This window comes from Phoca vitulina, unplaced genomic scaffold (genome assembly GCF_004348235.1).
Source record: "Phoca vitulina isolate PV1807 unplaced genomic scaffold, GSC_HSeal_1.0 scaffold16, whole genome shotgun sequence".
NCBI lineage: Eukaryota > Metazoa > Chordata > Mammalia > Carnivora > Phocidae > Phoca > Phoca vitulina.
The window spans coordinates 400,648-412,989 of NW_022589719.1; the positions used below are offsets into that span (position 1 = coordinate 400,648).

Below are 12,342 nucleotides of genomic sequence, written 5' to 3' on the forward strand. Positions count from 1 at the left end.
GTTTTTGAACCAAAAGGATTGGAAAGAAAGATGAAAACGAATATTGTGTTACGGGAGTACGACAACTTTTTTTTTTTTCATTTCTCTTATTTTCTATCATTTCTACAGTAGATATTTGTTATAAGAAAAAAAGTTTTATGAAAAGAAAACGAATATTACAACTGTCTCCTACCCTCCTTTCCTTTATTCCTTCCGTGAGCTGGGTACTTGGTCTACAGCTGGGACACGTTGCCACCCCACGGGCCACGGGCAGGAGTGCCGCGGTAAGGTCTCTGTGGTGGCGGCGAGCGCGGCCAGTGAGCCCCAAGCAGCACGCACTGACCCTCACGGCGAGGCTCTCAACAGGGCTGGCAGCTACTTTCTCCCCATCGCCCACCCACCCTCGGCTCATGCCACATCCGGGCTGTCCATGTCCCCTCACCTTACCTCTTGAAGTCTTGCCCAACACACTGCTGATCAGCGGTCAGGGCCCCAGCAGCCCTGGACTCCCCAGCTCCTCACCCCTCTCTCCACCCTCCCGGCACACCCCCAGCTGCCCGCTCTTCCCTCCGTGGGAGCCCAGAGCAGCTTCAAATGACAACAGGTCAGAGAGACATCGGGGATTAGAAAAACAAATCCTCATTTAAATGAAGACTTGTGAGCAGCTGAGTCAGCCCCCCCGGAGCAAGTTCACAGCTAAGCGGGCTCGACTCCAGCGCGGGCCATCCGGGGTGCTCTCCGTGCCCAGGGAACTCTGGGGCCCCTGGGTGCCGGGCAGACTCACCCGGCAGCCTGTCACTGCAGCACATGTCCAGGGCCCCTCCCTCGGAGTCATCGGCCGCGTGCTTCTCTCTCGCACTCCTGCAGCGGATGAAAAATGCCAGATGACGCCGTGCAGCTGGGATCAAGGCAGAACCCTGAACAAGGATAAAAAGGCTTCTTGCTCGAACTGTGTCCCTTTGAATAACCCTACCCCGTGGTGGGGGAGGGGGCGAGGAGGAGGACCAACCTGCAGAAGGGTCAAGCTGCAGAGGCGGGAGCAGAATTCTGCAGGCGTTTTCCCTGTGCAATAATGAGCAGCAAATGCCCTACAACCGTCGTCACCCCCATCCCCTCTGCCATGGAGGGAGGGCTTACTGTGTGCAAAGCACTTACAAACTTCATCACACTAAGTCTTCATCGTGACCCCCCGATTAGGGATCGATCAACAGGCTCAGAGGAGTTAAGTAACTTGCCTAAGGTCACACAGCTCATTAGGGTGGAGCTGGGTATGAAATTACAGTCTAGGACTCCAGGCTCACTGTTGTGTTTATTGTTCTGCCTCCTAGTTCCTGTAGGTTTGAATCACAGGTGAGCAAGGAGAGGTCTGGGTCATACACCGTCTATGCCCAGCTCCTCAAGGCCTGCAAGTACCTTGTGCCTCAGGCAGTGGAAAGTGGCATGCAAAACTCTCCTCCAGAAAGAGTTAGAAAATGTAGGTATATATATTTTTTGTGTATTCTAAATGTTCTATTTCTTTCTGGCATCAGAAAACCCCCTCTCTAGCCAATAAGGGCACTTTCCTGGACTGTACTGGGGTCTAGCTTTTCTCCTTTACCCTGTAAGCTGGAAAAAGGTTGCAGGAGATCAGCTAGACCCCATGAAGTGTCAGCAGAGTAGACACACCCTGGGGGCAACTGTGCAGCTCACAGGGGTTCCCCTACTCTGGAAATGGCCTGATATGCAAATATGGGTTCCAGCGACTCTGCCTGCCCTTCATGTTCTGACCCCTGGCAGTAGCTGACCGATCAAGGGCTAGACACACCAACCAGGCTGAGGCAAGCGGATCCTCTCCCCTGCACTTTTCAAATGCATCCTGGAGGGCCTGCAGTCTGCGGTTGCTGGCTCTAAATCATGGTAGCCACAGTGTCCTGGAGAGAAGGTCCAAAAACATCTGCTGCTATGGGCCTTGGGTCTGCTTCATTCCTGCCCATCCTGAGTCTTGAGTCTGTCTATCAAAACCATGAGATGCTCCAGGATCCTTCCAATAAATTCCAACATTTTAGCTTAAGCCAGTGGAATCTGATTTCTGAAATTAGCAACCGAAAGAAACCTGAATACAGCACTGCCAGCATAATACTTCCACGAACTTCAAGAGGTCAACTACCTCTCTGCCCACTATTTCTGCCATCCTACCTCTCAGACTGGTCCCAAGGCCCGTGTTAGGCCCAGCTGCAGACCTGAAACAGTTAAGGATAGACGGGCGGAGTTAAGGGTGACCCTTTTCATTCTGACATCTTCTGCTCTAAGCTGGCATTGCATTATTTTATCTTTTCCTCACTCCAACTGGCAGGGGCTCTGAGAATCCCAAACCTTGGAGCCTAGCTCTCCTGCAGAGAGAAGGCTGCTATCTTCAAGGCCCTTTAAATGTCTCCTGAATCCCTCCACTTTTCTCCCTCTCCGCCACCTACATGTTGGTCCACGCCAGCCTCTCTTGCCTAGATTACTTTGGCAGCCTTTTAACTGGTCTCTGGCATTCACTCAGGCTGCCCCTAAAACATTCTCCATCTGGTTCCAACACATATGGCTTCATAGGTTGTGCAGTTTATAACCTGCACAACTGGATGGGGCAGGCCTGAGCTAGAGACGACTGTTTCAAAATTCAACATTTATCATATAACCTTCTTAAAAAAATACTTTAAGTAAAAAATACTTTAAGTGGCATCCTATTGCACTTAGAACAAAGATAGAAATGCTTTAACATGCTTTACTAGGTCTTGCATGATCTGACCCCGGTATATCCCTCCGACCTTATTTCATACCCCTTTCCCTCTGTACTCAGCACTCTAGCTGCACTGGACAGGTTCTTTTCTCCACAGTGCCTCTGCACATGCTTTTCTCTCTGCCTAGAGAGCCCCTCCAGCTCTACTTCCTACTACTTTTTACTCACACACTCGACACAGTTTGAAATTTCATTTTCGTGTATGCCATTGTTTGATTAACATTAGACTACAAGCTCCCTTTCTGTTTTATTCACCATTGTATCTTCAAAGCCTTACATAGTGCCTGGTTCATAGTAGGTGTTCAATAAATAAATAAATAAGTAAATACTCGTTGAATCCGTGAATGTTGCCCTGACCTTCTTGAAAGAAACATCAGGAACCTCAAACATGGCCACCATCTGAGCTGCCTCATGGGCAGGTCTTTGTGAAGCCACCTGGAACCCTCCTCCACAGCTGCTGTCCAGAGCAGGCACAGAATCACACACCCGGAACGCCCCTCAATTAGGAGAGGAGGAAAAAGGGGCACAGAATGGAGGTCGGACCTGCTCCAGGTACTCTGTTGAGCTGGTAGCCGTGGGGATTGGGATGCTGAGCTTTTTCTCTCTACTGTAAAGAGCACCCTAGCTGGAGGGCAGCCTATGAGGGCTGGCTCCTGGCTGGGTGCAGAAAGGTAACCAAGGTATCCAGATACCTCTGGAAGGGGACGCATGTGTGACTCACAGCTGCTTTCACACCTTAAGCCTCCCAGGCCCTAAGCCGTGTTCAGAATAGCTCAGCGCTGCATGTGTGCAGTGGACTCTATAAATAAGCTTCCTAGAAAATGACTAATTTCATAATCAGAAAAGCAGAAAGAGTAGCACCTCTCATCTGTAGAGGAAAATGGAGCAAGAGTTCGCTGCTTGGCTTGTAGTTGAAGGACTCTGGGCAACCTGAGCCAAAACCCGCATGGCTAGGCTGTTCAGGGGAGGGTTTTAATTAGATTTCCGAAGAGAAGAGATGGTCCATTCAGGCTGGATGGAGAAGCCCAGTCTCTGGACCCTGCCCTCTCTCCTCGCCGCCAAGAGCAAAAATAGCTGCTTGCAGTGGGTTACTGCAGACTCCTTCTTTCTCCTCGATTTCTAGGAGCTGGGCAACAGGAGCAGAAAACCCAGCAACTTGCTGGGCTGGCCCCCTTGCCCCCCTGCCCCGATGCTCTTAGAACCAGAGAACCCCAGAGATAAAAGGACTTGGAGATCACCCAGCCTGTGCCTCCCTCACTGATGGAGAATATCTGGGCGGGGACAGAACCTTCCCAAAGCCACTGCCTCATTCACCAAGCGTTTGCTGAGCACCGCCTGTGAGCAAGGCGCGGAGCTGTCCTAGGAATACAATGAGGAACCACCAGGCCCCTCCCTGCACAGCTCCCAGTCATCTCGGGAAGACACACACACAAACATGACTGCTCCCACACCTGCTTCAATCGACGTCTTCACGCGATGCCTTGGGGAGCTCAGCTCAGATTGTGGTGAGGGGGCAGGGTGGGGGGGGGGAATCTTCTGCAAGGGGAAGATAAGAGCTGGTTCTTAAACATGTTTCTAGACGGATGACGGGTCACAAGGGAAAGAACCTCCTTCACGGTGCAGACAGCAAGAGCAATGCAGACGTCTGAGATGTATTTGGCACCAACTGGAGGGGGCAGGCCGGTCAGTGGGATGGGAAGCGATGGGGACTAGGCCCCAGTCAGAGGCACGTCGGCAAGGCCTCACCGCCAGGAATCCTGGCTTTCCAGCGGGGCAGCCTTCTTCCACTTGACCATGGGGCTGGCCTTGAACTGAGATGTCACAGGTGCCCCCACCCTTGGCCTGGGCGGGGGAGGTCGATAATGGATGGGGGGCCAGGAGCATGTGTCTGAGGAACGGACATTAGACCTGGCCAGTGGCATTTGATCTGGTCCCAAACTACTCCTTTTTCTAAATTGTGGTAAAATTCACCTAAGAGAAAAATTCACTACTTTAACCGTTTTGAGAGTGTACAATCTCGTGGCATTTAACACATTCACCATGTTGTACAACGGCCACCACTCTCAGGACCCAGAGCACTTTCATCACCCGAAAGGAAACCTCGGACCCGTGAGGGAGCCCCAGCTCATTCTCCCCTCCCCTCACCTCTGGCAATCATTAATCTGCTTCCTGTCCCCATGGATTAGCCTGTTCTAGCTATTTCATATAAATGGAATCATACATTACGTGGTCTTTTGTGTCTGGCTTCTTTCACTTAGCACAGTGTTTTCTAGGCTCATCCAGGTTGGAACACAGATCAGTGCTCCGTTCCTTTTTATGGCTGAACAACATTCGGCTGTGTGGATATACTACATTTTATTTATCCATTCATCAAGCCACGGACATCTGGGTTGCTTCCACCTTCTGGCGATTATGAACAGTGCTGTGCCAAACCAAACCTCTCCTTTAAACTCTGCTCCCAACCTGCTGATGCCTGGGTACTCTTCTCTCACCCTGGGCCCCTGAAGCCTCGTCTATCAAATAAGATGGTCAGACCCCTGGCAGCCTGAATGGCATCACTATCACTTGTTCACGTGTGTGTGTGTGTGTGTGTGTGCACGCGTGCACGTGTGTGAAGGCAACGGGGACCCCCGCGTTGCTGGCTGCTGGACACTGGACCTGGACCAGCCTGCCTCACCTTCCCCGAACTCATGGCGAGTGGAAGAGACACAGGACAGGTGCCTGCTGTGGGCTGGGTGCATCAGCATTCTAGCAGAGGCCCGTCTGGGATGGGCTGGGAGCACCTCACCTCTCTCTGGGGGGTGGGAGGGAGGACGGGTGGGTGATGTTAGGAAGCAATGCCAGTTTTGTCCGGGACTAGTGTAGGGAAAGAGCTGACAGCTTTGGGGAGGGAGGCTGAGGAGCCTGCACCCTCTTCCTGGGCAGGTGAGGGGCTAGGAGGAACTAGGATACTGAAGCCTTACTCTGGGTGGGAGCCTGAACCCCCAGCAACCTCCTGACCCAACCCCAGGCAGACATGCCCTCTACCTCGGGCTTCATGCTCCTGAGGTTCCGGGGCCGCTGAGACACCCCTCACTGTCACCATGGAGTGCCCACCACCCTCCCAGAGCTCTGATCCCACCAGGCATCACTATTCCCTGAATCAAACCCATATACTCCTACTTCTAGGCCTTTGTTCACGCTGCTACCTCAGCCTGAAATTTCCTTTCTCCCTCCTGCCAAATCTGACTCATCCTCAACATTTCCTCTTCCGTGGAGCACTCCCTGATCTCCTGGGGAGAATCAAACTCTCCCATCTCGGGGCTCCCCATACTCCTGGCTCACTACTTCGGTCTCTTACTTTGTTCTGCTGCTATAGTTAGCTGTTTATGCACCTGCCTCCCCTATCAGGTTTCCAGTCACTTGAGAGCATCCCCGCCCCCTCAGCCACCTCTGCATCCCAGGTGTTCAGGACCCGAGCCTGCTGATACACGGTAGAGTTCAAGTGGAAGACAGTGGCAGGGTCTTAGAGTTAGTGGCTCTGGGGGTCTCTGGGAGGACAGACCCTAGCTAGGAGCTTCCCAACCTAGGGAAGATGCCAGACCACGACCAGAAAGAGGCCCATAATGCCGGCTCAACTTTCAGCAGCGTATTCAGCATGCAGGGGCCAAGGACATGCTGGTTTCATGGAAGACAAAGGATGAGGCTGACTACCTCATGCAAATGAGTCATGTGTCCCCGCGCATGCACATGGAGAGGGCTTGGCCTCCTCAGTGGGGTGAGCGGGAGGGAAGCCCACACACACTACTCACCTGGCTTCCTCATAATTCATTCCCAAGGTGTCCGGATGGGGAAAGGCGCCATCGGGGGCCAGGGCAGGAAGCTTCTCAGCAAAAAGCACACTGGAGATGTGAATGGAGAGAGGCCAGCTTTAGAACACGCAGATGGGAGACTCAGGCAAGAGAGGTCAGGAGCCTTGCCTCACGTCACACAGCATGGACAGCGGTTTTCAGGCAGTTAACAAAATCCAAATTTCCTTTGGGAGTCAACTCTGTCTTCTCTGGGTGCCCCACTTGTCTGTTACCACAGGGAAGGCCCAAGACCACAGGTCTATTCCCTGTTACTCTGTGTTGTACCTTTCTGCCTACATGACTCAGAGTCTGTTTCTGTTGCTGGTTACCAGAGAACTCAGACTGATGTGTGCAGCAAAGTTGGGGAACAGACAGGCTCTGAGCCCCAAGCTCCCAATGCTTAGTTCACAGCTATTTCCATCTTGCCAAGCTGCCTACCCTCCCTGCCCAGCTGTCCACTGTCCAGCCATCTGTCCCCACGTCTGAGCAGACTGCAAACTTGGAGTGTTCTGGATCCCAAACACAGGGTCTGAGTGTTCTCTGCTTGGGATGTGCCCAGATAAATGATGACTTCCCCATCCTGCTCTGTTGGTGGGAGACTGGGGCGTGGGTGTGGCCAAGACCCAACGGGAGGGAAGGTGGAAAGATGCTGGAGAGTCCCTGCAGAGGGCTTCGGGCAACACAAAGTTTCCCATCTTCCATGTGAGTCAGATCCAGGGACTGGAACATTCGTTTGCTCAACTAGTCTTTACTAAACAGCTCCTATGTGCAGGCCACGGCTGAACTCTAGCTCACGGCCTAATGGGGGAATGCAGGTCAGCAAAAGGCAATGGTGACACAGGCTGCCAGTGTGAAGGAGAAGTGCAGGGTGCTGTGGGGGCACCGCTGAGGTCCCTAATGAGGCAGAGACCTCAGGAAATGTTCCCGGGAAGGAAATCTATGATGTGCCATGAATGAGGAGCCGGGCTCAGCAGCTATGGAATGACAGAGGGGCGGGTGGGCTGTTCCAGGCAGAAGGAGGGCATGTGAACGGGCCTGAAGCTAAGAGAAAACAGGGCACGTTCAAGAGATGGGAAAAAATTCAGTGTGACGAGGGGAAGGTGAAAAGGCAACATGATGCGGGACAGGGACACTGATGGAGATGCTCATTCGTGATACTCTTCCTTCTTGTTTTCCATCTCCCTCCCCTCCCTCCCAAGGTGAGGCAGACCTTATTCTTCAAATAGCCCTAGGAGGAACATACTTTCATTTCCTGTGTTTTCTAGATGAAAAGATGGAGATTCAGAGACGTGAAGTGACCTGCCCCACGCCACACAGCTAGTAATGACAGATCTGCCCCTCACCGCCCATGCTCCTAAGCCCTCTTCTCTTCTGGCTTTCCACCTTTGTTGAAAACAGTGCTCTGAAGGTAGGAAGAGAGTGAGCATGAATGAATCAGCAGACTACAGCAGCTGTGCTGTATCTGTTCTTTTAAAAAAAAATCCTCGTTTTAGGTCTATTAGGCTGCATCCCATTTTACAGATGAAGAAATTAAGGCTTGGGGGCGAAGGGATTCTGCCAGGCTCACACAGTGGGCAAATTGGTGAAGGAGCCAGAGGCGGACTCAAGCGTGCCTGTCCTCCTGCCCAGGGCCCCGAAGGACCTCCTTGCTGTAGGGCCATTAGCTTTGTGTGCTCTCCCCAGGCCAAGGACCCAGCAGCCCAGCACTTTTGTCCAAGGCCACCTTGTGACTTTGGGCTGGCCGTTTCCTCTAACCTGCGTCTCAGCAGCGCCAACTAAAATCAAGGGAATTGAACTTAATGACTTTTAAGGGCCTTTCCTTAAGGTCAAGCCCCAACTTCGGGGCGGTCAAGGTGGATTTAATGAGGCGGATGGTGGTGGAGTGGCAGGGAACCAAGGCTTTGGTCCACGGAGCCCACCTGGCAAAGGCTGCTGGATCTTCAAGTGTGTAGGGCGGCTCCCACCCCAGCCAGTTACTGACAGAGGTCATGTTCACTATCTGCTGCGGACAGTCCTACTTGTACAGTGAGCCCCCAATAAGATCAATCGAAGAGCAGGATTTCAGAGTTCAAAGGTCATCGGGTTCAACCCTGTTTTCCAACACTCTGAAAACACTCATTCTGCTCCCTCTCTCAACACGCCCCCCCAAGACCCAGGTACAGAGTTTAGTGTACGAGGAGAAAACACTCACAAACATGAAGGTATGATCACACCTCTTATGAGGGTATTCTGGTATGTCCCTTGGGTTAGATGCCCACTCCTACCTAGAATACCTTGGAATGTACTTTTCCCTTCACTGGAAAAGCCCCCCTTTCCCCTTCCCAGCTTGGAAAACTCTCGAAGACCCTTTTCAGATCCTATTCAAATGTCACCTCTTCGGCAGAACCGTCCCTGACTCCCTTGGGAAGAACTGGGTACTCCCTCTTCCTTTCTTACCTCTCTGTTCAGAAATGATCTATTGATGCCTGTAACCCCAATTCCCATGGGGCACCTGTACACAAACCTGGGGTCTAGAATTCCCGCGGCCCCCTTGGATTGAGTGCTGCCTGTGTGCTGGAGACCATGCCAACTGCTGGGCATGTTCTCCATCATTCATCTCTCACTATAACCCTATCAACTAAACACAGTGATCATCCTCCTCCTACGCATGCAGAGATTGGGACTTGGAGGGACTGAGTCATTGTTCAAGGTCACAGAGTTGGTAAGTGGCAGAACCAGGCTTCCAACTCAGGCTTTATTTAAACCACGAAGTGTACAGCTTCTGACATGGACCTTCCTGTTTTCCATGCCTACACTCTATCTGACACCTGGCAGATAGATTCAAGACATATTTCTTGAAAAGACAAATTAAAAGCAGGCTAGAGACTGAGTATGAATAAATGGCTCATTAAAAACCACAAAGCACAGGCTGTGGGATTGGGCTGCCCGAGTATGAATAAAGGATCCCCCAGTGGTTACCCAATCTTGCACAAGATACTTGAATTCTCTATGCCTCAGTTTGCTTACTTGTGAAATGGAAATAACCATCTACACAGCAAAGGATTCTTAAGGATATTAAGCGAGAGGAGCCTGGGTGGCTCAGTCGGTAAGCATCTGCCTTTGGCTCGGATCATGATCCTGGGATCCCTGCTCAGCGGGGACTCATCTTCTCCCTCTCCCTCTGCCCCTCCCCCTCTGCTCATGCACATGTGCTCAGGTAAAATCTTAAAAAAAACCCCTAAAAACGTTAGCTGTTTATCTTGTATACATACATACATTATTTTGTATACATACATTATTTTGTATACATACGTTATTTTGTATGTCACGTGTTGCCTGTTTCTCAGTTAATACAGCTCTTCCTTCCCCACACAGATGAGGTCCATGGAGACTCTAGGATGACTCTTATGATGTACTAATAAATTGGTTCTCAGAACAATAAATAAATAAATTTAAAAGCCCTGATTAGTGGCATCTGCCGATTTCCATGGTGTAAATGGTCCCACGATGGCTGATTTCGAGCTATGAATGTGAGGGGTCAGGCTGCCCGTCTTGGAGATCAGGAGTTTTACTCCAACTCTCTGTGCCTCAGTTTTCTCATCTTTAAAATCACATTGCTGGGATGAGTAAACATCCAGCTCCTAGAGGAATGCTTGGCCAGAGTACATTATGTAAGAGTTAGCTCATATGACGGTTGTTGAGAGTTGTAACAACACTCAGCCTCACTGTTGCTTGTCTGGCTCGGACACTGGCCCAACACCAGCACCTGGCTTTTCGCCTGATGCCCCTGGCAGAGTCTCTGTCTTGGTCATTTGCCTTCTAGGACTGAGGCCTTGTCCACTCTTGCAGCTCTCCCCAATCCACGTGGAACAAGAATTCTAACTTGGCCTGTGTTGGTCACATACTCACCCTGATCACAAATGGTTTCATGCTGCTGGTGTCTATAGGCCTCTGGTTTCAGCCCCAGATGTCCCTGATGCCACCCCTTGGCCTGGACTACCTGTGCCTCTGCTTTGCTCTGGATCGTCCATGATGGTCCCATTTGGCATCTGCTCTGCTCTTCACGCTTATGAAACCACTTCTCATAGGGCTTGTACGCTACAGAGGGGAGAGCCGGGGCTCAGAGCTACGGTTGCTCCCCCTGCAGCCAGGGAGAGCTCTGGCTCCTGCCACACCCATCATGAGGTCTAGTCCCGGCCAGAGTCCCCAACCTCTGCCTCTCATTTAACCCTTCTGTGCTCAGGCCTGGCCCAGGCAGTGCCAGCACAGGCTGGGAAGACCCTGGCACTTTAGGATTTGGTGAAAGACTCAGACAAACTGAGTCAGGCAGAGCCTGGGAGAGGCAAGGCAGAGGCTACATTTGGAAACCTTGGTTGGGTCTGAGGCTCCTTTGCCAGGAGAGACAATAGAGTGTCATATGGAATGGGAAGGAAAAAAACAAAAAACAAAAACCAGACGGGACCAGAGTCAAGGTTTAAATGGGTCTGACCTCCTGTATTCAAATGTAATATCAGCTGCATACCTACTACGTGCCCCATGCTTTCCAATGCCTTATTTAATTAGACCCTTGCGGCGACCTTGTGAAAAAGACATCATTAGCTCACTTTGTCTAGGAGCTAATAGGCACTTGGAGGGATTAGAGCCTGGCATGAGCCCAGGTAAGTGTCACTCTCCTCCTGCTCAGGTGGCCCATGGAGAAGACAGGACAGAGCTAGGTCCCGGGCCAAGGACAGATGGTCCTCTCAATGCCTCATGCTACTGTACAGCTGGAAACCTGGGGCCCAGGGCAGGTTGTCAACAGAGGTCCTCGGTTATGGGCAGAATCCCTCAAAACATGACAGCTGACCATTCTAAGGTCACGCACCTCAAGGCCACCATAGTGCTCTGGAAAAAGGATGGATTTAGAGGCAGAGAGACCTGGTTGAAACACTGTGCTTTGCCACATTCTCCCCATGGGGTCCCTGGCCAGTGTCTGGACCTCTCTGAGCCTCAGTTTCTTTCTCTGGGCTGCAGGAGCAACACAGCTGCCCGTGGCAGGGTTGTGGCACAGGCTCTGGAAGTGACTGCAGTAAAGAAAGTACCAGGCAACCTGAGGCAGACGGCCTCCTCCTTATTACAGCTGACCTGGCCCAAAGCTTCCCTCGCAGTCAACCCCGCACCAGAGATGCTTCTGCTCTTTGGACCAGGCAGGGCCATCAGCTCCAAAGGTCTGTTTCCTTTTTCCTCAGGCTCAGTCAGGTGTTCCTGGAGCTAATGAGAACAGTGCAGGGCCTCCCCAGCAGAACAGACTCTTCTTCCATCTGGAGAGCCCTGGGCTGTTTCCAGGTCTCCCTCGTCAGACCCGGAGCCCTGAGGAAGGTGGGTCAAAGAACTGGAAACCTGACTTCATGGGATTCCCCAAATCCTCCTGCACCATGAACACTGCCCCATCTTCCAGCCACACTCATTTTTGATTCTCGGCCTTTGTCTCCCCTGTTCTTCCTTCCCGCGTAGGCCTCCCTGTTCCTCCTTTCTGAGCTGTGGCCTCGGGCCCTTCTGCCCTCAGGACCTCTACCTCAGCACCATGCCTCCTCCAGGAAGCCTTTCCAGTGAGGCCGGTGCACGGTGAGCACGCCTCTGGCTGAATTCTTCTGCCAGCATTTGATTTGTGACTCGGAATCTGGCAACAGACTGCACCCCACCCTGGGCTGCTCCCTGGCTATCCCGTTCATACCCTGGGCTTCTGTGAGCTGCCCAGGCTGAGAAGGGGCAAAGGATGGGCCTCCTCCTATATGGTCCACAACGGGGAGCCCC

At 51.9% G+C, this 12,342-nt stretch overlaps 1 protein-coding gene across 2 annotated transcripts in view; it reads right to left on the reverse strand.

The window, feature by feature from the left end:
* The window catches only part of PTPN5 (protein tyrosine phosphatase non-receptor type 5), a 54,160-nt gene that overhangs the window by 31,329 nt on the left and 10,489 nt on the right, over positions 1–12,342 (reverse strand). For both annotated transcript variants that reach the window (XM_032413830.1, XM_032413829.1), the window contains exons 2-3: positions 6,532–6,621; positions 764–840 (exon numbers count right to left, since the gene is read on the reverse strand). In XM_032413830.1, the coding sequence (XP_032269721.1) occupies positions 764–840; positions 6,532–6,551 (97 nt within the window). In that variant the 5' untranslated portion in view covers positions 6,552–6,621. The remainder of the gene's footprint in view (positions 1–763; positions 841–6,531; positions 6,622–12,342) is intronic.